Genomic DNA, 26,845 nt, shown 5'->3' on the forward strand with positions numbered 1-26,845 from the left:
TAGGAATTGCTGTCACTAAGCAGTTGTGCTTTGTGACCCCGTTGCTTAGAACTGAAATTCTAGTCAAAATCCAAATCGATTGCTCTTGTAAGTCAAGTACTATCTGTACTCTGTTATCAGATAGGAAAAGGACAGGGAAAAACTCATTTCACAAAAGTTGTATTTTATACTCCCAAAAGTACAGGAGCCAACCCCCCTCACATTTATGGTAGAATATATGTTTTATACCATTCTGTAAACATCTGTCTGGACCAGGAGCCTACCCTGTTTTGATGGATTTATATTTCTAATATGGTTTTTAATTATAATGGGACCAATAAATCAGCAATCTAATCTTGTGTGTGTGTGGGGGGGAAATCCTTTACTTTAATCTAATCTGTTCACAAGGTTCCAATGCAAGATCCAATTTAAAGTTGAGTACAAAAACTTTAATTTTTTGAATTACAATAATTAAATACATCAACCTGAGACCTAAATGGTAGAAACATTATTAGATGATTCTTCTTGTTTCATTCTAGAAGCCAATGATTTACCAGGTTTCCCCTGTTCCCAATAGTTCTGCTTTATATAATTTAATGAATATTCAATGTCTTGTGAATATAGATGAACAAGTTACAATTTAGCAGATCTAAAGGCATTGTATCTTCCCAAAGGAGGATTTTTTGACAAATATTCAGTGCTCCTTAACTTTCTTTTTCAAATTATTGGACTGAAATATTTTTTCTTATCTTCTATGAAGCATTCCATATAGTTGTAAAAATAAGTCAGATTATGTATTTTATTAATACTTGTGTTGTTAAGTGCGTGTGTGTGTGTGTGTGTGCGCGTCCGTATGTCTAGTTTTCATACACCAAAATACAAACAAAAGAAAGATACGGATAGAAATGAAAAATATTATCTATTAGTAATAAAACTGGGTTAGTTGTAAACTGTAATATAACAAGCTAGTATACTAATTATAAAAAAATATTGCCTATCACAGATTAATTGGTCTGTCTGATAGAACAAGAAAAGAAACATGCCTCTATTCATATGTGCTAATTGCACCACCTAGTGGCATTATCAAATTACTTTCCCATAGACAGCTTTGTAAAATAATAATTAGCCTTGTGGAACATGGATTTTAAAACTTTGTTTGCATTCAAGATGCATTCAAATCTATGCTCTTCTCCAAAAGAATGTTAGACAATAGGATTTACAAGGTGGTTTTGGAAGATTACTTCAGAGGTATCCACAAATCCATGATCTGTGAATGGGTATCTTTGATGTTGAGTATTCTGGTAGTCCTCTAGTATTTCCTTCTCTATTGTAGCGCAAATACTCTCTGTTAGTTAATATTTCCTTTATTCTGGGAATAATGATGATGATGATTAGTGTATGCATTGTTATATTAGCCAGGAGATTACAACGCTAATGCAGAGTAGTAATTTGGCTACTGCCTCTGTTGTGGTACATCATGCTCACCTGCTTCCCAAGATATACCAAGGAAGATGAGCTAGCTGCGCACCAGAAAGATGAACAGCTGTTCCTGCAGTGTCATCCAAGCAGGGGTGCAATCCAACAGGTTCTGACAGGTTCTGGAGAACTGGTAGCGGAAATTTTGAGCAGTTAGGAGAACCAGTAGCGGAAATTTTGAATAGTTTGGAGAACTGGCAAATACCACCTCTGGCTAGCCCCAGAATGGGGTGGGAATGGAGATCTTGCAGTATCCTTACCCTGCCACACCCACCAACCCACGCCTACCAAGCCACACCACACCCACCAAGCCACGCCTACCAAGCCACACCACACCCACCAAGCCACGCCCGCAGAACCGGTAGTAAAAAAAATGGATTTCACCACTGCATCCAAGGCCACGCTCCCTTCACCAGAGCCGCCTCGCAAATGGGCACCACACTGCTATGGATCAAATTAGGTTTTTTTTTTTTAATTAATAAATTAATCAATTTGGTGTAGTAGAAAAGATGCTAGGAAATAGGGGATAGTGAGTTTTAGGTCTCCTCTTGGCATGAAAGCACACTGGATGCCATATCAAAAAACCTTGGATGACACAATATACGCATTGACAAAATTCCCATCTGTCAATTTACAATAGGCCACAGTACTGGGATCCCTACATATACTATTCCTATAAAATTAGAGGAAAAAATACTTTGATGAATTAAATGCAATAATTTTGAAATATGTGTGGGAAGGGAAAAGAGTGAGAATAAGACTGAAAAATGTTACAAAACTCAAAGAACAATGGGGGCTTTGGGCTGCCAGATTGGGAGCTTTACTACCAGGCTTCTGCACTAACTTGGGTGAAAGAATGGATAAATCTTAGAAATAAAAGATTGTTACTGCTGGAGGGGCATGATCTCCAATTGGGGTTGCATGCCTTCCTATGGTATGAAAAAACCAAAATACATAAATACTTCCAAACAAGACATTATCTAAGGAACACTCTATTCTTAATATAAGCAAATATTAAGCAAAACATTATATGAAAATTCCAGCCTGGCTTTCTGGAAGCACTGATACATCCAAATGTTGTAAATTTGGAAAAAATTGTAATGTATAAAGATATTTTAAATGAGAAAGGGGAACTTAAAACTAAACAGGAACTACAAAATGAAGGAGTGGACCTCGCATGGTGGCCACATCTGCAAATACAATCAAGATATGCGAAAGATGATAGAATATATGGCTTTTATAAAGAACCAATAGTACTTGATCGTATACTATTAGGAACAGATGAAAAATTAATAAAGAAAATATATAGCTATTTATTAAGCCTTAAAATGGAAGATGAACAAGTGAAAGAAACAATGATAGTGTCAGCGTTCCAGCACTGGCATATGAAAGGAGAGGAGAAGCTTGAACTTTTGCCTACTTAATTCCTTTGAAGATTCTGTCTCCTCGGAGATGGGAGGAGGGGGGAAGATTCCTGTGATCTGATGGAGATGGGATGAAGAGAGTGGCTTGGAAGACAGCCAATGAGACGCAGAGAATTGGGGATCAGAAAGGGAGGGCTTGGGGGGCAAAGGTCAATGCTGACCACGAAAGAGCCAGGGACAGATCACTATGCTCAATAAAGAGAAAATTTCTTCAAAGATCGGCAGTTTGGAAATTCATTTATTTTGAAATAGCATCGAAACCTGACAGATAATATGGGCAAAGAACTTTGGATATACAGTACAATAGAATTTGACATACATATATTTCACCAATACATTACAATGTATTGGGAACAACTCAATACATATGAAGGCCAACATCAGCTAAAGACCTGACAGCAGTGATTTCACATTTTTATGTATATAATAAAAACAATAAATGATAACTGGTTGGGTTCCAGATTGTGCTAATAAAAGCATAGTTTACAAAGTACAATGGCTGGGTTCACTTGTTGGAAGAAATATCCAGTTCCAGTTCCAAGCCGGGAATAAAATGGAGGCTGATTGGAAAGAAAAATTCTGTTTATTGGTGAACAGAACCAACACACACACAGCCTGCAGTTCTTGGACAGCTGACCAACTGGGTGATTGGAAGGGTTCTTATATGGTTCTGTAAGTTTGAAGTCTGGGATTTGTGCAATATGGGCTTTGAGTTCTTAAAGGGTGTTGGGTAATTCTTATTGTGGCTGATGGCTATTTTTGGGTGAGGGGCTGTTTGCTCTAATCCTATCACTCTGCTTTTGTTAGCTGCTGAAATTGCTGTAAGGGGTTTCAAAATATCCTGTCTTGAATGGACTTCAGCGGGTAGTAGTTTGCTTTGCTTATGAATGGAGCCATCTAGATAGCTGGCTTCCTCTTCCAATAAGTTCGTTATCTCCTTAAGTGCCAGCATCTGCAGTTGAGCTTCTTGTTACCATGTTTTCTTTAGGTGTCTTGCTAGAAATTGGAATGGGCTTCAGGCAGTTTATTAGTGTCTTGGTCTTTTGGCTTTTCTGAGGCTTTTCTTTATGGTTAATATTTCTAAGGTTTTTTCTTATGGTTAATATTTTATTTGGGATAAGGGGTGTGTGTGTTTGATTTCTTCTTATACACTCAGTATGTAAAATCAATACCAAACAGACATCACTACAAGTGTTGTGGAAGCTGGGTCTGTGTGTTCCTCTAGTCATCTGTTCTATGGCCACCACTACTTCTGTGTAATAAGTGTGTGGCTATGGTGAAAAATCTTCACCTTTCTCCACCTGCAGCTTTATGAATCACAGCCTTCCAAACGATCTCCAATCCTTCTTGTCCTGCATTGGCTGTGCTTGTTTCAGATGATGAGAACTGTAGACCAGGACATCAAAACGTTACTGGGTCCTATCAAGTTTTTCTAAAGTCAGCTTCTCCCTAGTCAAACTCAACTCCCATTTGCCACAATCAAATTTGCTTTTTGCAGCAAAACCGGATGTTTTTGGGGAACTACTTTTCCAAGAATATTGTGCCTTTCCCCCTTTCCAGTCAACATTATATAACCCCTAGATTTTCTGGCGGGTCTCACTCTGAAAAACCAGCTCTTTAATTATATCATTTAGCTAATTTTATTATTTATTAACTTTATTACTTAATTTTCCGACATCAACCTAGGTGCTGGGCTAGAAGAGTTAAAGGGAGCTCGGCTCCTGCTACCGAACGATTTCGCACGGCCTCCTTCAGTAACATATTTTCAGCTTCCCAATAGAACAGGGGTCTCCAACTTTGGCAAACTGTAAGCCTGGCGGACTTCAACCCCCAGAATCCCCTATCCAGCAAAGAATTCTGGGAGTTGAAGTCCGCCAGGCTTAAAGTTGCCAAGGTTAGAGAGACCCCCGCAATAGAAAACCCTCGATTCGCCTAATGTTAGTTGATCCAAGTGAAATCGATGCGGCTTCTCAATCTGGGCTATGGAAAATTTTTTAATTCTGTCCTCCAGTGGCGACCCGGAGTTTCGCAGCCCGAAATCTAACAGGACGCCCTCTCCAAAGGAGCCTCTTTCCCACCCACCAGCCTCCTCCAGCAATCCCAGGCGAGCGCGAGCGGCCCTGGGAGCCGCACCCTCCGCCCTTCCCAATCGACTGTTCGGCGCTCTTCTCCCACACCAGCCCTTTCCTCCGCGTAGGCCCAGCTGCCCTGCCCTGCTTTCCAATCGACTTTTCCGCGATCGACAGACCGCCGCCTGTAAAGCGCGGGGGGTGGGGGGGGGGCCCTGTCGCTTCCTGGGCAACCGGGGCGGGATTGGATCCTTCGGCCGTCGGGGGGGGGGGGCCCGCCGCCTCGGTGAGGCTGAGGTGAGAGCGTTGCGTCTCCCCCCTCCCTTTCTCTCCCCTCCGCAGGGGCGCACGGGTCTGCTGCGGGGTTAAGTCGGAGAGGGAGACCTTTCTTCGCCGCCCTTCCTTGCAGTCCTTCTCGCCCTGCCCTAAGCTTGGCATTGCTCGGGGCTTTGTTCCCCATTGACCACATTATTGGCGCTTCCCCCCACAAGTCTGGGCAGCTTGCGGGTTCCGGGATTCCGCGGGCTGGCAGCCGCCCCAGACTCCTGCTTTTCGGCATCTCTCTCTATACGATGCTCGGGCTGCCCCTTCCCATCCCAGGAGCCATTTCTGCTCGTCCTGCAGTCTCCGCCCTTTTTAAAATGTTAAAATTGCAGAGGAGTATCGGTTCTTCCTACCTCTTTGCCCGACAGGTTGGGTTGGGTTGGGACCTTGGTGTGGCGGAAAGCAAGGATGACTAACGAGAGCAGTCTCCGTCCTTGTGTTGGTGCGAAATGGCTTCTGTCAAATTTTAACTTACCTTGCAGTTTTTGACGGTAGGCAAACATATCCTACTTTGGGAATTGGCCCCAAAAGGAATCTCAGAATTGGGTGCCTCGACTCTCTCTTGGTTCATAAAAATCAAATTATGGACTTGGAAAAGAGGCAAGATTTGGACAGTGGATTAGTAGAAAACCCATTGCGAGTGTGACTATAAGATGCCAACATAGAAGAGTGGAATATATTAGACTTATACACCGCTTCACAGTGTTTTACTAAGCCCTCTCTAAGCGGTTTACAGAGTCAGCAATATTGGCCCCAACAATCTGGGGTCCTCGTTTTATCGACCTCGGAAGGATGGAACGGAAGGCTGAGTCAACCTTGAGCCGGAATGAGGTTGCTTTAACTGTACTTCTTTTGTGTTTTACTTTCTTGTGTTCTGTTTTAGATTATTAGAAACCTTTTAAAAAATCTACTTTTAAGAATGCTAATTTTGTTTTAGTCTACAGTTTTTATTTGTTTTCCCCATCATCTACCAGTTGTCTGCACTATACTGTTGGAATTCAGAGCACATTTGGAGGGAAATCTGGATGCCTCGCCAAAGGACATCTGAATCCAAAAGCTGCTCACACCTTATGTAATTTTTTTTTAAAAAAGACAGATAATAGGAGATGAGTGGAGTGGAGTGGAGCTTTGCATTAAATGTACATCAGTCACTGTGGATGGGTATGTGTGATATTCAGAGGAAATGGAGACAGCTAATGATGGGAAAATTACAGAATAGCATGGCTCCTTTTTATTTTACCTTAGGTACTTAGGTTTTTTTGTCTTATAGACCTTGCTTATCCAGATAATGTAACTTTTTTCTTTATGTTATCTTTATATTCCTTATATAGCAACAAAGATGGTTAGGGGGCTGGAGGCTAAAATATGAAGAATGGTTGCAGGAATTGGGTATGTCTAGTGTAGTGAAAAGAAGGATTAGCAGTGACATTATTGCTGTGTTCCAATATTTGAGAGGCTGCCACAGGGAAGATGGGGTGTCAACCTATTCTCCAAAGCATCTGAAGGCAAGATATGAAGTAATGGATAAAACTAATCAAGGAGAGAACCAACCTAGAACTAAGGAGAAATTTCTTGACAGTGAAAACAATCAATCATAGAACATCTTGCCTCCAAGTTGTGGGTGCTCCATTACTGAATATTTTTAAAGAAGAGTTTAGACAGCTATTTATCTGAAATGATATATGGTCTCCTGCTTGAGCAGGGAGTTGGACTAGAAGACCTCCAAGGTCCCTTCCAAGTCTGTTATTCTGTAATTTCCCCTTGTGGCATATTATTCTAGTGACAAAGTTAACTCTTACTTCTTTGAATTATGAGTTAACATGATTGGTGATTTGGAAAATTTTCTGAATATCACTGTTATTTCCTTTAGGCAAATTGGACACCAATAATCCTCGGGTTACAACTGCAGTTGGGACAGGAATTACTCTTACTAAGTAATATGGTTATAAGGCACCATGCCACGTGACCACATCATTTGGAGATGGCACTCTTCTTTGCTGTTGTTAACCAAATCCCACCAATTATAAGCCAAGGACCCACCCTGACCCAAGCTCTTCCTTCTTGGGACCTCTTAGTCCTGAGCCTGTTATTCAAAGTAAGGGACTTCCTCCCCTTATACTTCCTCCAACCTACTCTACTCTACTCTACTCTACTCTACTCTACTCTACTCTACTCTACTCTACTCTACTCTACTCTAATCTAATCTAATCTAATCTAATCTAATCTAATCTAATCTAATCTCCTCCCATCTCTGCCCCTTTGACTACATTACACCTTGCCTAAGGGGCAGTAAGAGCCCAAGAACTGCTTTCTTTGGGGACTGCTTGCTGCACTCTGGTTCAGGGGTTTCGTGGGTTGACATGGCTCTAGAGCTGAAAGAAGCCCCTGAGCATCTGCCCCAGCCCACCCCAGCCCAGGAGTATGGTGTGAAGCTGCAGCTGCTGTAACCCTGCCTAGCAGTTATTGAGAAGCCATAGCTCCCCTCACTGCCCTGCCCTTCAAAGAACCTGCTGTCTTGTTCTGCTGGCCCAGCTCAGCCTAGCAGTATGGCAAGGAGCTATAGCTGCCCTGGCTGCCCTGTATTTTGAGGCCTTGGTTGTCTTGCTCCACCACATCAGATGACCTTCACTATCTTTTTTTCCTGCTGCTGGCAAGACATGCCTGGCCTGGTCTTTCATGAGGCATCTGCTGGCTTTATGAGGCCTTCTTCAAGGGGAAACTGCAAGGTGCGACTTCAGGAAAAAGGCCTTGTACTGTCAGCAGGTACCTTGGGAAGGGCCAGGTCGGGCAAACTGGGTCAGCAGCCACAGCAGCGAAGGCCACTGGGTTAGCTGCATTAGTGAAGTGCAAGATAGGAGGAGCCTTAAGAGTGCAGAGCAGTGAGAGTGGCTGTGGCTTCTCATTCCTCTGTGGCTTGATTGATTTATACAGTTTGCTTTTAAAATTGTCTTCTTTTTCATTCCAATCATCTTTTTTTTATCTAAAGAAAACACTGTTTTCCGTTCCTTTGAATTTAGCCTTGCCCTTTATCAGCTATCTCAGTTTTGTACTCATCAAATCAGATAGCATAGATAATGATTTGAGGAACTTACTGGATGGTGCCAGTTTGGGGACGACTGTCATGTGCTGCAAAATTTAGAGTGGCTTTTAAATTTAGAGAGCCGAGGTGGCACACTGGTTAGAGTGTAGTATTGCAGGCTACTTCAGCTGACTGCTAGCTGCAATTCGGCAATTCAAATCTCACTGGCTCAAGGTTGGCTGAGCCTTCCCTCCTCTGAGGTGGGTAAAATGAGGGCCCAGATTGTTTGGAGGGCAATATGCTGACTCTGTAAAACCGCTTAGAGAGGGCTGTAAAAGCACTATGAAGTGGTATATAAATCTAAGTGTTATTGCTATTGCTTCCAAAGACATATTTAAAAAAAAATTCCTTACCGATGAAAGATTTAATGTACATATTCCAGAACAGAAATATAGTCTATTTCAGAGAGATGGCATCTTCTGGGGTTGGGACACACTGGAATTTTGAAAGCATGTGGCGGATGCAACGTGATTAAGACTTGCTTGTCAAAACATTGCTAAGGCTGTTCTATTATTACAACAGTCCACAAAATGTTTGTTTACCAAAACATCAAGTATCCCCATGCTATACTTCTATAATCTTAGTGAGATCTATAGAGAAGGCATCATTGTGAACATATACAATAATACTGTAGAGGTGGTTTTGCAGCATTCACACCTCATATTTACTTAATGTGTATTAAAAATTTAGGAATCCTAGTAGGTATTTAAAGGAGTTATCTAGGGCATCTTGGCAATTATGAGAACCACATTGCCTATCCCTTGGTCTTCTGAATTAAACCATTAAAACATTATTAACACATTAGAGAAAATATACTTACCAAATCAAATAGTTTCTCCCTTTTAAAGCTACTCTTTGCATTTGTTTCAGGGGAATGCTTTGCAGAAAAGATAAGAACAATAACTATTTCCTCACTGTATGTCCACTTCTTTACTCATGGCATATAGTGTTCCATAGCATCTGAGATTTGGAGAGAAGCAATAACTTCAGGGGCCTTGGACCATTATGGCAACAAGCTACACACCTCCATTTGATGATCCCGGGGAGGTGAGAGAGGGCTTCCTATGCCCCCTGTGTCTGAAGGATCTGCAGTCTTTTCAACAGCTCCAGTCTCATTATGAAGAACATTCAAGTGAAGACAGAGATGTTAAAGGACAATTAAAGAGTAAGCATTCTAGTTCCTTTTATGTATGTAACACATCTAACACACAACAGAATACTATTTCCTTTGGTACAACTATGATAAACTATGTGATATGATGATGAGCTATGATAATAAAACTATGTGATATTTCAGGAAGCCTCTCAATGTGGATTTAAATGCCCTTTTACTATAAAGAATATAATCCATGAACTGTTTTAGAGGGCCAATGTACTAAGAAGACAAATACATATATCGACTGTAAACCCCTTGTGAATCTTTAATATTAGTTATTTATAAAGTAATAGATATGTACCATCTGCAAAAGTTAAGAATATCTGGTCAAATTATGTTTCAATGTATCCCTGTGTGGAATAGAAGCTGTCCACGTTATAAGTGAAATAATACTAATTTTATGCAAATTCAAATGCATATTTAAAATGTCTGATGTTTCCTCGGTGAAAATAAACAAAAATCAATGTGACAAATGCAGAGGTTTGGACTGTGAAGTAATTATCCACAATTCTGCTCTACAATATTACTCATTCAACAATGATCTGAAGAGGAAGGTTGGCAAAAAGAATATTTTCTCTAATCACAAAAGTCTTTTTTTAAAAAAAAAATGGCATAATAAAGCCTTTATAAACCTAAAATTAGTGCTTTGGACTAAGGAAACAAAATTTGAACTCTTGGTCACAAACACATAAGACACTTTTAATGAAAGAGTGGAGCATTTGAAGAAAAGATCACTCACAATTAAGCAGAGAAATAATGCAATGCATTAAAAACCTGAAAGTAGTAAAGATTGACTTGAAATCTTTGGAAGTCTGTTACTTTAGCTGATTGTGGGAGTGAGGGTTACTTAGAATTGGCTGTGAGTTCTCTGGCTGAAGTAGTGATTTGTGATTGGATGGGTGCTTGGATATGTCTTAAGTACATGAGGCAATTCCCTTTAGTTTAATCAATGAAGGGTAGCTTCATGCTGGCCCCTGAGTTACCATCTAAGTAACTTGGACATGCCTGCTGGTCTTCAAGTGTCTTGTTGCTTTAATCAGACCAGAAGAGATACTTTAACGAGGGTGCCTGAAAAATTCAGAAAAACACTGTATCTAGCTATCTGATACCATGGGAAACCAGTACAAATTCATTAATAATTGTTAATACCAGTTTAGTGCTGTTTACTACATAACATTTTAGCCACATGACACATTGTTTCACAATACATATTAATGTTTCTAAGTTCATGTGTATCTCTGTCTGTGTAGCTGACTAAGTCAAGCTACCTCTAGCTAGTAAGTCTTGCTGATTTCCATGGTGATTTTGACGCATTGAGTTTCATTATTTACAGACATTCAGAGTCATTCTTGGGAATACTCTGATGGGATCAAATGTGGATGTAAACAGCCCTTAGTCATCACACAATTTCGATCACTGGCTGCACAACTTAGTAACAAGAGCTTAAGGATAGTAGTAGCCATAAAGATAAAAATAATTGTAATATGTTTATATTACAATGCTAATTATTGGGCATTTCCCTCCACCCTCTTTTAAATAACTATACAGTTAGAAACCCATTCACAGTAAAATACGAAGACCATGTGATTGTGTTGCTCTGTTAATTTTCTTCACCTGTTACAAGTTGTTTCCCAGTTCTCTGAAGGCTGTTAAATGCGTCATTGTTTTACCTTTAAAGTGCTCTTGCCTTCTGCTTTGTCCAGTGTTCTATTGCACAAATTGCTTCCTGAATTAAGTCTATAACCGGGTACAAAATATTCCTTTGGGCTGCCAATAATTGGGCTGCTTGGCTAATTGATACATTTGTATTCCCAACAGGTCGGACCAAGTAGATTTTTTTTCCCCAGGATTGTGCTTTATGGGAATTTTTGTAATTCTTTTCATATTCATATTTTATTTTTATTTATTTTTTTACAAATTTTAGAATAATGTATATCCCATTCCTGTGGGAGAGCAGAAAAAATGCTATGATATCTGGTAATGAAAAATCTGTCAATTTTAAACAAAGGTTTAAGGTCTCTGTTTTGCCACTTTAGCTTGTACGTCTAGAAAATGCAGCCCTGGGTGGTTGGTTTTTTCTAACATGGTTTAAAAAGATGCTATTTTGCACTTAAATTTTCTCATCTAACCAACCGAAAGGACAAATTGAGTTTTAAAATGGCCAGTCCATTCTGAGGAGTTCTGAAAATTGCAAATCGGGTGAACCCCGGGCTCGCCACACTGTCACAGTGGCAACTGTAAGGAAGCAAGTCTTAACTATTATGTTTAAATGTATAAACAGAATTTGTGACATCCACCATTTTTTCTTGTTAGGTCTTGTTCAAAAAGCAAAAAAAGCAAAAAATAAACTGTTGAGACGAGATGATGACCGAAATGATGGGGGGGCTCAGGAGCGATACGAAGGCTACAATTATGGTGGAATGGATCCATATATGTGGGAACTCGAAGAAATAGGTAACCAGTCAAGAAATCTTCATTTGAAACAAGGATAAATAGATAGCATGCCACTCTCCCTAGATACTGAACTGTGTAATCTAAAAATAATAAAGCTGTGAAAATTTTAATAGTTACAGTTAGCTGGATGTTTTTAACTTCGTAAATTTATTTTTATATTGTAATAAATCTATATAAATATACTACACTAACTTGATCTGTGAGAGAGCACCAGTGAATTCTGAGAAGATACGTATCGTATTGTGTTATGAAGATAGTTTATAATAGATAATGAATTTGTACAAATGTATCAGAGGTGGGTTTCAGCAGATTCTGACCAGTTCTGGAGAACCGGTAGTGGAAATTTTGAGTAGTCGGAGAATCAGTAGTAAAAATTCTGACTAGCCCCGCCCCCATCTATTCTCTGCCTCCCAAGTCCCAGCTGATCGGGAGGGAATGGAGATTTTGCAGTATCCTTCCCCTGCCACGCCCACCAAGCCATGCCATGCCCACCAAGTCACACCCACAGAACCGGTAGTAAAAATTTTTGAAACCCACCACTGAAATGCATGTTTTCATTTGATGCTAAGAGCAAAATGGGCTCACCACTAACAATAATTAACACCAGAAGAAAATTTTATAACAGAAATATGTCTTCTGAAATACCATTATGTTATAAATAAGAATAGCATTTTATTAATGAAGACTAAAATACAGAGTAGTTAATACTTAGAGCATGTTTATATAGCATATTAAACCATGTTGAATATTAACTATGCATGCCAGATGATATGGCAAAGCACACTTGGCTGTGGTTCTTTTACTGCAATACCCAAAATTATAATTACCCTGCATACACAGTGGGGCAAGATAAATCCTTTCCAAGGTTTCTTTGCTCCCCTCAATACCTACTTCTCGGTATCATTTTCTTGAAGGATTATGGCTGTTTAATTAGTTGGATCAGTAAAGAAATAATGTGTTTATGCTTAATGTTCTAAATCACAGTCTGGGTTGGTTGGTTACTATGATTGGTTGGTTACTGTATCCATTGTTTGGCTAAATGGCATTGCAAATGATCCACAAGCTGCCATTCTTTAATTCTGAATTTTAGACTGAATAGCAAATTTGATAGAAATAAGAACATGATCAACTGCCCGTTAGCTGAATATTTATGGTTGAATTATTCTGTCAAGTTTCCTAACCGGATATTTTATATTAGGTGCTATAAGGAGTCATCTTTCTGATTTTAAGAAACACAGAGCAGCCAGAATTGATCACTATGTTGTGGAAGTCAATAAATTAATAATCAGGTTAGAAAAGGTAAATAATTTGTAGCTTTAAATGTTTTACTTTATTTACTTTTTATTAAACTTTGACTTAAAATATTTTAATAACATATGTAAGTCCTTTTTTCAATCATTAGCTACTGTAACATTTCTTGTGATGTTTATTATTATCTTATTTGTTAAATTATAATTCAATGCATTCCTTGGTGAGGTGCTATTAACAAAAAAAAAGTAAGAGTGGCTGAAGAGATGTTAAATATAGAGATTCTGGAAAGAAAACTGTGGTCTATAATTTACTTTAACTAAGGCACAATATATTTTTGATCCTTGCTGTTTGCTTAAGTCTCACCCACCATTGATATATAGCAGTCTAAAAAGCATAGTTATAAAATTAGCTGGCAGAAAAAAATGCCATCTAGTCCTACTTTAACATCTCTGAAGTGTCCTATTAATAGCAGTACTGCTATTAGTTAAACTGTGAGAAATTTAGTATTCTCTTTCTGGTCTAAACACTATACAATAAGGAGCTAAAAAGAAATTGGAATTAATGAACATAATATTCTTTCTTTAGCAGTGTTAAACTTTACTTTTTAATTACCATGTTTTCCCAAAAATAGGACCCTGTCTTATATTTTTTGAACCCCAAAATAAGCACTTGGCCTTATTTTTGGGGAGGTCTTCTTATTTTGGGGTGCCTGGAGCAAGACGGGGCTCCTCTTGCCGTCTTACCTGATTTCCAGCTCTGTCTCCCTAACCCTAACCGAGGAAATGGCGGGGACCGACTGCGCATGCGGTTAAATATTTTTGGGGAGGGCTTATTTTTTTGGGGGGGGGATTATTTTAGCTCATTTGCTCAAAAGCCGATTGGGCTTATTATCAGGGGATGTCTTATTTTTGGAGAAACACGGTAGAAAAATTCAAATATCTTCTCAATTTTCATTTTATAATTCGTTTTCCACTATTTTTCCCTATTCAAAGTTTGATCTTTAAAACAAAAAGATTTCTCAGAATTTTTAAATTTTTTTTTTCTATTTCCCCCCCACTGTTTGGACTCTATTAATCTGCTGGTCTATTACTAAGGTGATATAAAAGAGATACTCAGGGAAGACATTTGATTTTTAAGAAAAAATGGTTAAAAACAGATTTACTTGAAGTAAAATGACAAACTGTACAGTAAAATTTGTATGTATATCTAATTTTTGGTCATTTCTTTTGGTCAGCTTACTTCCTTTGACAGAACAATTACAGATTCTGCAAAGATAAGAGGTAAGTGCAAAGAAGAAATGCCTTTGCTAATATTCTCAACTAGGATTTCATTAATGATGTCTAATAGGTTATCATGCCTTATTGCAGCAATAGAGAAATCTGTCGTGCCTTGGGTTAATGATCAAGATGTACCCTTTTGTCCAGACTGTGGTAACAAATTCAGCATACGGAACAGGCGCCATCACTGCCGCCTCTGTGGGTCTATCATGTGCAAGAAGTGCATGGAACTGGTCAGTCTCCCCTTTGCAAGTGAGTACAGTGGTAGAGTTAGAAGTGCATTCATTCTTAATCTTCAATGTTAATCTTATTTTGGCTTAGTATCGCTCAAGCATTATTATAGTATGAATTAAGAAAAAAAAATATTGCTGCGCATTTATGTCTCTCACAAAAATGAGTAATTGTCTTCTGCCCTGATGGGATACCCACTTAGAGCAGTAGAGGAAATTTTAGAAGGATTGGCAGACATATTTTTAAAGTCATCTTGTTTTTGTAGCAACATAGACAACAGCCAAGTGTTGCCCTCAAGTGTGTGCATGTGTACACTGGATTTTCAAAGGGTTTATTTTTGAGTGGGGAGAAGGTTGAAAGTTTCCCCCCCCCCAAAAAAAGAGCAGTTGGCAACTCATAAATTGCATTTTATTCTCCCAGAGTCTCTCATGATTGTCTCTTTAAATTTTGGATATGAAAATGCTAGTTTTAGGTGTTGGTTTAGATTTTTTTCCCCATGTTGTCAATAGCTATTCAAAGCTATTTTATCTTTTAAAAATTTATTTCCAAAAAGTATGTAGAAAAAGATGAAAAACCCCCACTCGTCTCCTTTCTATGGCTTTTAGAAGTCTCATCTAATGACTAAAAAGTTTCTTCACCTCAGAATTGAAATATTCCATTACTACAGTGTGAGTAATGTCAGTTGCCTGTTTAGTAGCTAGATTTCATGAGATGTGATGTTATGTAAATGTTCACATTTACTTTGAATATAATATTTTACAGTTGTACAGGAAAAAGCATTTTGATTGATATCTTTGTAGCAGCCACCTTTTAGAGTTTCATTGCAGCTCCTGTTTTTACGTGTAAATTGAGGTAAGCAGAACTGAATATTTGAAGCTGTGTTCAAGATAAATGTTCTGTCATCAGGACAATCACATCGTGTCAGTTATATTTTGTTGGTCTCCTTTCAGGCAAGCTTACTACTGCTAGCAAGGACGTCTTGGCCTCTCATACTAGTCCCAGCTGCTCACCCAATAGCATCCAGGGCTCTCGACGAGGTAGCATCAGCAGTATAAGCAGTGTCAGTTCTGTTTTGGATGAAAAGGATGATGATCGAATCCGTTGCTGTAGACACTGTAAAGATACACTGCTCAAAAGGGAACAACAGATTGATGAAAAAGAATATGTACCAGATATTGTGAAACTATATGAGGTAAAATGACTAAGATCAAGACTTAAATGAGATAACAATTATAAATTATATAATATTTTTTATGGGAGTAAATCTAAGAGACTAGGAACTGTTTGTATTAAAAAGAAAGCAGTCAGTTTGTTCATTGATGATAAAATTTAGTTTAGCGTTGGTGATTAGAAAATAACAGTTTGGCTGAGATAACCTTGGAAGCTTCCCAATTCATTCTATCAAAATCAGAATCTCACTTTGGAAAATCTGAAGTTACGACAATTTCTATTATGACTGAAATTGTGTTACTCTTAACTATTATAAGAAATCAACAATTTATAGTCTTTTGTGTTTGACAAAAATGGATGAAATTTGTAGCTACTGTTCCACTTCAGGGGATATTTTTCCTGCCAAATTTTAAACAGATTGGTCCCACTGTTTAGGAATCTAGGAATTTAGAAGCTTTTCAAAAAGGAGTTGCTTTTCCCCAGCTTGGATTTGTTTGAGTGACAATTTATGTGAAAAAAAAATTCTTATAAGCACTGTAGAATAGGTGTGTAGAGCTTTAGTTTGGTTCCTGTGTAACTTATTTAGCAATATGCTGCCACTGTTAGAATATAGTCCTGGTCATTACAGTTCAGAAATCATATTATAGATATGGGAGCAATGCAGAAATGGCCAGCTGATATTCCATAGGCAAAGTTTTTTGTAAATAGTGAAATATCACTTGAATACTGTGCATTGCTCACAAAAAAACCCCAGCAGATTCATATTGTTTTCAAAACTTGGACCTATACATATAATACAAGCATACAATAATATGTGAAATGGATTCATTCCTATTCTAACCACCAATTTTTGTAACTGAGGTCCTTAAACTCACATAAAGGAAAGGAAAAATAGGATGCATATAACACATTTATATTTGAATTATTGTTGTAACTTAATTTGTTGATTTCTTATATTAAACAAGAAACTCCGATTTTACATGGAAAAAGTTGACCAGAAGGCTCCAGAATACATAAAGATGGCAGAATCATTAAAGTAAGCCTCTTTAGTTTTTTTTTTTTATAATTCACTCTTTTATTATTTAGAAGTTATTAGATGATTGTGTTATTTAAAAGAAATCAGAAAAGGCAAATATTAATTAGATATTAATAACTAATACAGTATCTAATTAGTTATTGGGAATATATCTAATTAAATACATTGGAAACTTCACTTTTGTAAAAGCACAATGCACCAAAGTTATTATTTATTGTTTTCTTTGGGACAGCTGTGTGTTATATTTGTATTATTATTAACTGAGACTTAGAACCAATTTTCACACTATGTCCAAAAATCTCCTTATATATTTTTTGTATTGTTAGCAGTACTGGGTGATATTTACACAATTATATTTTCTGAACTTTATTTAAAAGGCTTATATGGCCAACCTTATGAGCATAGGTTATAGAATTTGAACAACTTTTGTAAAATTGCTGGTGCTTTTAAATGAAGATTTCAATTTGTAAGTTGAATCCATACATTAAGTAATAGACTTTGAGTTGGAACTTGCTTTCAGATATGTTTGTGTAGGATTATTTTCACACATATAAATGCTTTAGCTTTTGAAGTAATAAAATAACTTGAAAACCTAATCATTCGTCTGAATTTTTTGGAATTAAATTTCTTGAAAAGATATTTATTATTATTATTTAGATACTTGGTTAATCCAAATTCAATTTTTCAAATCTAACTAGATTGCAGTAGAAGAGTATAAATTGTTAATGATGTCTGTTTATAGGTATACATATGAATATGGTAAGAAATGAAATTTCAAAAGTTTAAAGGGAAAAATACCAAAAACTCTAGGACAAAACCAAGGTCAGAACCCCAATGGTCAGCTGGTGTCTGTAGTAAGTGGCAAGTATATATAAATACTTGGCTACCAAGGCTGATTTTTGTATATGTTTGCATTTGTGTCCTTATAAATGCATGTTTACTCTTTCAAATCATGCTGAACTTAGTGATGCTAATTTTGAATCAAGCTGCTTCCCACTCTAAAATGGTGTTTAACCATGTAGAACTCATTTTAATGAACTAAATAATTTTAAGAGAAACTGATGACAAAAATGCACCAAAATCTATATTTGGTATTCAAAATTTTTTCCCTTTCTTTCATAACCATAATAAATGAGCCATGGTGGCGCACTGGTTAGAGTGCAGTACTGCAGGCTACTTCTGCTGACTGCCAGCTGACTGCAATTTGGCAGTTCAAATCTCACCAGGCTCAAAGTTGACGCAGCCTTCCATCCTTCTGAGGTCGGTAAAATGAGGACCCAGATTGTTGGGGGCAATATGCTGACTCTGTAAACGGCTTAGGGAGGGCTGTAAAGCACTGTGAAGCGGTATATAAGTCTAAGTGCTATTGCTATAATGCATTCACAGTTCACTAATGAGCAAAAATAATGTTTTAGATGTGTTTAGACGGTTCTCTACTACAAAATAACTGCTGAATCTTTATGGATGACAATTTGGAGTTATTAAAATATGCATGTTTTCTTCCAGTGCTGGAGAGACAACATACAATCTTGAACGTGCTAGCAATCTTAGAATAGAAGTGCAGAGAATGTATGAATTAATAGATGCTTTAAGGTAAGTACAAAATATGAAGATGGAAATTGTTACTGGATTATTTTTTGCTTGGCTTTATATTTTTATTTGCAATGAAGATGAACATTTTTAAAAGAAAGCATAACTTAGTGAGCTATATTTTACTGTCAAAATAAATCCATGTTGCCAATTACCTGGTTTTTACCAATACTTGGCAATACTTAAAATTCTATCTGCCTAGTGTTTATTTCTCTTAGCTGATTGTTATGTATTTCTAATTCACTCTTTTTCTTTGTTTCAGCAAGAAGATTCTAACTTTAGGGCTGAATGAAGATCCACAACCTCACCCCAGAACTTTACAGCTTCAGAGGATGATTAGATATTCAGCCACACTTTTTGTTCAGGTAGGGATATGTAGAAAGGATGAGCTGCTTTTAGATATATTAGTTCCTCTAAGACAATATCAGATTACATACTGACACTTTAAATGTTTCTCAGGATGTTATAAAACTTGTCATTTTGTTTTAAACAATTTACATAATGAAAATAAATTAGTGCTTCTGTTTTTAAATACTTCCTACCTAATTAGATGTAAGCTATGTCAATGGCTCTATTGGTATTTAGAAGGCTAATTAATTTTTTTGCACTCTGTCATAGTGATGGGAATGTTTTCTTAGCGCTGTAATTGGATTCTAATTTAGCAAGCTATTGCAGGATTTCATGGGACAATTCCTTGCTATTAATCAAATAACCTAAGCCTAAGAAAATAATTTTTGCTTATTCTTAGGTTTTGACTTTCCTTTTACCTCCTTCCCCTCTTATTTGAAATTGCATTTTAATAATTCTAAGGTGCTAACTTTTCATAGAGTTAAATCATTGTGATGTTGGAAAGGACTAAAAGTCCAACCTTCTGCAATATGCAGGAATGCCAATTAAACTGTTCTCAAAATGTATCTATCCGGTCTTAAAAGCCTCTATAGCTTCTATAAGAAATATCTGGAGGACATCCCGCCTGTTTGTTATCATATAGGTAGTTCTTAACTTACAACCGCAATTGATCCCAAAATTTCAGTTGGTAAGTATAACTGTTGTTAAGTGAGTTGTTGACCCATTTCTTGACCTTTTTTTCACAGTTGTTAAGAGAATTATGTGGTTATTATGCAAATCTAGATTCCCCCATTGACTTTGCTTATCAGAAGTCATCTAGGAAGGTTCCAACTGGTGATCATGTGACCCCAGGAACAAAGCAACTGTCATAAATATAATCCAGTTACCAAGCAGCCGAATTTAGATAGTGTGACTGGGGATGCTGTAGTGCAGAGGTCTTCAAACTTGGCAGCTTTAAGACGTGTGGACTTCAACTATGCTGGCTGGAGAATTCTGGGAGTTGAAATCCACACGTCTTAAAGCTGCCAAGTTTGAAGACCTCTGCTGTAGTGGTTGTAAGTATGAAAACTGGTCATATGCCACTTTTTTGACCGCTTTGACTACTTTGAATTATCACTAAACAAATGACTGTAAATTGAGGACTACCTATACTTCCTTCTGCTGTAGGTCATACTCACCTTGTTATCAGTGACCACACACACGTACAAGCCATATATCTTGCCATCTTGTATTATATGCCCTTCCCTTCCCTCCTAGCATAGTCCATCTGATTCAGATTAGATTCAATCTCATCAAGTCATTCTGTTTTTTTTAGTATACTTGATCATTTTATTTAGGTGTGTGTAAAACTGTTCAATTCCTTTATTACCTGTTTTCTATTATCCTTGCACTTTAGTTATATTTTTTAAAAAAAGCTAATTGAAAAAAACATCCCAGAAGCAGGCAATTGTAAGACGCTTTCAAGAAAATCAGAGATATATTCCTCAACTAATCAGGAAACAAATTTCATTTGGAAGATACTTCAGTTACTAATCTCTTATTTAGAATAGTGTTATTTGATACTATGTATAGTTGATCACATTTTAACTTTATTCTTTGACACGTAATTTGGATGAATGGGCATTTTTTATATTTTAATCACTTAACGTATAATTGTATGTATGTATGTATGTATAGACACATATTTTGTGGTTTTCAAGATCTAAATCTTAGTATCCTATACCCTTTAAAGTGATATTTTGAAAAAAAAATATCCTCAGGAAAAATTGCTTGGCCTAATGTCATTACCGACCAAAGACCAGTATGAAGAACTGAAAGAGAAAAAGAAACAAGAGTTGGAGAGAAAACTGCAAATGGAGAGACTGGCAAGTATTTTAATCACTATACATTTCTAACAATGAGTTTCTGTTTGTTTGTTCACTGATTAAAGTATTTCCTTTCTGAAATATTTTACTTTTGAATTTGTTGGCTAAAATAATTGCCAAATAGTGTGACATAAGTCTACAATACATTTAGAACCAGCTTAAATAAGAATGGTTTTTTTTCCTATTTCTTGTTTGATTCATTTATTTTTTTGCGGTTTTTTTGGGTGGGGCAGGAATGACGCCTCTTAGAAATTTTCATAAATTTTCAAAAATATTTTAGCCAGGAGAAAAATCTGCTCTGCTCTCAAATTTTTGTTTTGTTGTACCTTTTTCACTACCTTTATGTTGCTTTATTTTACTACTAGTTCAGAAACATAAATATATTTTATCTTATTGAAATAACAATCGCATGTGATACATTAAATTTAAAAATGCAATACATATTAAAAGTGATTGGATAGGTGACTTCTGCTCTAATCTCTGAGTTAATGGCAGAACACAGTTCTTTGAGATCTATCAAAGTAGCAGGAGGATAGAAAGAGTTGCAATCATTCCAGGAGAGAATAAAAGAATAAAACTTGCTAGAGCATGGCTATTTGCCCCATATGTAGAAGTGAAACTTCTACTTGCCGATTCTGCTTAACTTCCTCTGTAAAACATTATTCTAAATGTATTTAACAGGAAATTATTTCTGTTAAATATGATGTAGATCATTGTGGACATGAACAGTTCAGGAACAATTAAAACTAATAATAATCCTACATAATCCATTGTAAAGATTCTATTTTTTGAGATGGAGAAAAAAAAACCAGAAAAAAAGAAGACTCCTTTCCACCAATATAGTTGCCTTTCTAGGCTCACATATCTATGCTAAAAAAGGGACATGGTGGCTCAGTGGTTAAGATGCTAAGCTTGTCGATTGAAAGGTCGGCAGTTCAAATCCCTAGTGCCGCATAACAGGGTGAGCTCCCGTTACTTGTCCCAGCTTCTGCCAACATAGCAGTTCAAAACTATGGAAAAAATGCAAATAGAAAAAGAGGAGGGACCACTTTTGATGGGAAGGTAACAGTGTTCCATGCGCCTTCAGCATTTAGTCATGCCGGCCACATGACCACAGAGACGTCTTCGGACAGTGCTGGCTCTTCAGCTTTGAAATGGAGATGATCACCGCCCCCTAGAGTTGGGAACGACTAACACATATGTGTGAGGGGAACCTTTACCTTATCTATGCTAAAAACTAAGAAGTGTGAACTCCTTTTAAAGTTTTCCTTTCTATTTGGCTAGGTGAAATATGAATCCCAGAGACGACAAGAAGAGAAGCTGGCAGACTACACTTCCAGATCCTTAGCAGCGTCCAATGGTGAGGTCCATCGAACAAAAAGGGTGAAGAAAACGGAAGGATGGCTACCCACTGCTAGCATATCTCGGAACCAGGAACTGGCAGACCCACTTCTTCAACAGATCGATAATATCACCTCCTTTATTAAGCAGGCAAAGGAAGCCAATCGTCTGGACGAAGTCCAGATGCTGCAGGAGAACCTGCGACAGCTTCAGGACGAGTATGACCAACAGCAGACCGTCAAAGCCATTGAGCTCTCTAAAAAGCAAGCAGAGATGGAGGAGATGCAGAGAGAACAATTGCAGATCCTTTGTGAAAAAGAATGGAAAAGGGATCATAAAAAAAAGATGTCTCAACATTCACGGACCCGTTCTCTGGATTTCAGAGAAGTGAAGCACGATAAACTTGAGATGGAGAGGGAAAGCATAAACCAAATAGCAGAGGCTTTGGATCTAGATATGCTTCAGGACAAAGATTACGCTGGCTCCAAGGCTGCTTTCCCCAGTGATGGTGTGGGATTGCCAGATAGCAAGAATCTGGTTTTGGGCTGCCAACCTGTAAAAGCCTCAGAGCATGAAAAGGCCTCCATAAATCCCTTTGAAGATCCTTTACTGATTAGCCCTCCAAAGACCGACCCTGATAGTCCTGTTGCCGAAAACTCTGCAATAGCTTCCTTGCCTACCAATGCCCTGCTCAGTTACAAAAGAGAGTATAATCCATTTGATGAAGAGGAGCAGGAGCAGGAGGATTCTCAGCAGGCAAACGGAGTAGATCTCAGTGCTCCAAACCCATTTGAAGATTCTGTGGCAAATCCATTTTGTACACCTGTGGGTAATCAGGAATCTGGGAATCCGTTTGAAGAATCCGTGTCTTCCTCTTTGAATCCTTTTGAAGTTGAAAGTGATAATGAAGTTTCAGGGGAAGATATCATAGAGGAGGAATTACTTCTCCAACAGATTGATAATATCAAAGCATATATTTTTGATGCCAAACAAAGTGGACGACTAGATGAGATAGAAGTATTGACTGAGAATTTGAAAGAACTTAAGAGCACGCTTGCAAAACAGAAGAAAAAATCGAGCTGCTGAACTATGTCCACATACTTTTGCAGTTCCCAAAGGGAGGGAAGATCAAGGTAAAATGAGAAATACATCGCAAATGGCGCTTGGGTGCTGAATCAAGCTTAGGCACTTTGGTATAGGGGTTTCCACTATTCAGATCTGTAAAAGTCAACTCTACTTAAAATGTTATAATTACCCGAAACTGTTCTTCAAATATTGAAAAGTCCGTCTTTGTATCCCAACCCAAATTTAGGAACATAATTGTATTTCTCAGTACCTGCTTTATCTGTGATGTAAAATTCAAGGGGGGAAATTGGGCATTTTAAAATGCAGGAAATTGTTTGCAGTCCTCAAGACCGTCTGAATTTATTTTCTGTCACCAAGTAGGATTCTATGTGCTTCAAAAAAAAAAAAAAAAGAATTGCTTGAAATCACCTCTTTGCTTCCTAAGGCAGAAGCAACTTGTGCAGCAATCTGGAAAAGCTTTTACTGCTTTCAAAGAAACATGCTCACAGGAGTCCAAAGCATTTCTTCAGAATCGTTTATGAATCTTGCACAGCCCAGTTTACAAGAAATTAATACTGTCTTGCCAATTCTCAGTTTTCCTACCAACTTTATATTTTGGGGAAGCAGAAGAGAGACAATAACTTACTATTTAATAGAATAAAGTCATTCATTGGTAAAACAACAAATATATTTCTAAAAACATATGTGTGTATATATATATATATATATGTTTTAGAAAACAAATGCATAAAACCTAACTAGACATCATGTATTTTTTTTCTTTTACCTGTTCTTCAGTCGATCAAACTATTTGAATAGCTTTTTTCAGCCAATTCTAGACTGTACTTTTTAAGAATGTTGAAATTTTGACAGTCTCTCAAAACTACATAATTTCCAGGCTTGTAGAAACGTCATAATAGGAAAACTGTTTTCTGCTTGCAAAAATTTAGAAAATTTGCATCCAGAACTATGCTTTGAGGGGAGCCATCCTGGGTGTCCACTTACAAATTAAAAACTAGAAATCCATTTTTCTTTCTAATTTGATTTCTCTCTAGGATTTAAGGAAATGTTGAGTCTAGAATTGAAGGGGAAAAAAGTGCCCAGGGTATAAGAGAGACCAACATGAACTCATTTCACAAAAAGTGTCAGTGTTGATATACCACCTCCATTTGTTGTGTGGAGGATTTGTACGAATCCAGTTATGTTAAATGGAGGCTATGAAATTCTTAGGGTTGAGCTATTCATTTGTAAATCTATTTTTCTTTTATTGATCTGCCAGCTATGAACAGAAATGTTTAGAAGTGTTAAATAATGTCTGGTTTCAGTTGTACGGAATGAATTTTATTAAGTTGCATTTTATTATTTTATAAAATAAGTTTATGGTGACATAAACCAATTTTAATTGTTTACACCGGAAGAACTTACTCGGAGAGTATTGTGTACTTAAGGGAATGGAAAGAAGACCCAAGCATTAATCATTAATCTGATTTTGACAATTGTTTTCATTTAGAAATGCTGGTAGAGATGATACTGTACCCAATATATGTGGACACTAAATGTTACATTCCTCAAAAGATTAGAGGTAGTATGGTCAAGAACTAAGCCAGCACTTTACACTTTCATTTAAGTATTACATGTTATTCATTTGTTAATTCATGGTATGCGTATATATATATATATATATATATTCCTTTTTAGCAGGGAAAAACTACCTAGCTTTGATTTCATGCATAACTCAGTGTCAGCCTGTTTTAATGAATCTTGTAAAAACTGAGCTAACCACTGCCCATCAGGTTATATAAGTCTAAGGATACTTGTCTTTGAGGGTTTTTTTTTTTAATGGGAGCATTCTGGAAATGCACTAAACAGGACGTGAGTTGGAACATAAAAACAAGTGATTAAAATCTTAAAAAATGGATACCTATGAGTTGAGCAAGCGATGATTGTTTAAGGTAAAATTATATTTATTAAAGACAACAAGGCCACAAACTTGATCTGTCACTCTTTATGTAGTCCAACCAATATGAATGTTTCAGTGGCTTTTTTTTTTTTTTAATTTAAACCGATTTCCTTGTTATATGCATTCTGCCTTGTTTCTATGTATGCCATAGTCTAATACTTTATAAGACATAGTACTGATGTATTTTATTAATAAATACGTTGGTTGTAGCTCTATAACCGCAAGTCAATGTGGAATTATCCTCCTTGATAATCCAGTGGTTGTCCCACATTTTGTCAGCCTTCCGTTTGTACTACTGAATTGACCCAATGAAAATGAACAAGACCATGCCATGATGAGATTTAACACTAATGCCATTTGTTTGTACATTTGCATGCACTAGTTTGTAAAGTTTCTCATGAAATAAAGTACAATTTTTGTTTCTGTGAGTGTGGAAAAACTCATTAGGTCAACATTAGCACAGCATTCTAGTCTTTCATTTGAACTGCAAATTCCTTGGTATCTTATGAGCAGCACGTAGGAAGCATTTTTATACTGAGCCAGGCAGTTTGTGCAAGGAAACATTGTTTAGACGGGAGTCTTTTCCAGGCTGGTCTACTGAAAAGATTCTAAGGATTTAATCTCTGTGTTTTGCACCAAGATACTTTCTTTAGTTTAAATAAAATGAGAAATGCATGTAAGACGGAAAAAAAAACACCTTTTTCTGAGACAGGATATTTAAAAGAAGGTGAACAATCTTTCAGTCCAAGTCTTGTGTAGGAAAATGTATGCATCATGGGGAAATGTAGAAAACTACATAGTGTAGACAGATATATGATCTTTGATTTTTTTAAAAAAATCTGTTTTGCAATAATGTACCATTTGAACCAAGACAGCAAGAAACAGTCTGCACCACAGGATTCATCTTTTTCCTTGCTTTAAAATTATTGAGGCTTTTTAAAAGCCAAAATTTTACTTTATTCTCAACCCTTGGTTTCAGCGTAAGTAAAATTCTGGGTTGTTTAGGGCATTAGATGCAACTTCCTTTTATGCATTTCATACAGTTTTGATTTCCATGAACATGAAAAGCCTCAATACACACACAGTAATAAATAGCTTTTTCTATCTAAATAGCTGATGCTAATAAAAATGTTTTCAAATACCTAATTTAATCACCTGGGCAACAGTTATACTTTTAAAATATGACAATTCAGAAGATAATTAAAAATAGATACGGCAATAGGGCAAACAGTAAATTTTTTTTTATTAAAAGTTTTTATTTTATAAACAATACATAAACATTCAATATATCTTATGAATACATCTTTTGTATCTTCTTTTTACTCCTCCAATATTTATCATATCTTAATATTATCATTTCCTTTATGACATTTCCCCCACATTTCTTACTTCTCTATTAATACATTTATCTATCTTTTAGTTTTATTAAAAATTAAACAACAATTGTATCCCCAACAACCTTCAACCCCCTCTTCCCTCCCCCACCCCCGACTTCCCAGAGCAAAAACAGGGTGTAACATTAAACAAGCATAGGCTAAAATATACTTACTACAAGATTCAAAACTCCCTCAAACTCTTTAACTCCTCTTTTAAAAATTATTCATCAGCCTCCCCTTTTAAAATTCTAAATTAAACATTTTAAAACTTTCTTTAAAGCATATCTTTTTAAAAGAAAAAAAATATATTATTTTAAGTTAAACCTTTTAAAATCTCTTAATACCTTTAATAAAACATTCTTCAAGATATAAGT

At 36.8% G+C, this 26,845-nt stretch overlaps 1 protein-coding gene across 1 annotated transcript; it reads left to right on the forward strand.

Moving 5' to 3' along the window:
* Positions 1-5,181: 5,181 nt before the first annotated feature.
* Positions 5,182-25,523, forward strand: RBSN (rabenosyn, RAB effector). Its single transcript, XM_070936880.1, has 12 exons — positions 5,182-5,245; positions 9,222-9,516; positions 11,821-11,961; positions 13,160-13,260; positions 14,447-14,492; positions 14,580-14,741; positions 15,671-15,912; positions 16,856-16,926; positions 18,433-18,519; positions 18,779-18,881; positions 20,625-20,729; positions 22,014-25,523. Exons 2-12 carry the CDS (start codon positions 9,357-9,359, stop codon positions 23,154-23,156), a joined length of 2,361 nt encoding a protein of 786 aa, XP_070792981.1. The 5' UTR covers positions 5,182-5,245; positions 9,222-9,356; the 3' UTR covers positions 23,157-25,523.
* The last annotated feature ends 1,322 nt before the right edge of the window (positions 25,524-26,845 follow it).

Source organism: Pituophis catenifer, unplaced genomic scaffold, assembly GCF_029215685.1.
Source record: "Pituophis catenifer annectens isolate HBS135680 unplaced genomic scaffold, rPitCat1.0.hap2 SCAF_2, whole genome shotgun sequence".
NCBI classification, from domain to species: domain Eukaryota; kingdom Metazoa; phylum Chordata; class Lepidosauria; order Squamata; family Colubridae; genus Pituophis; species Pituophis catenifer.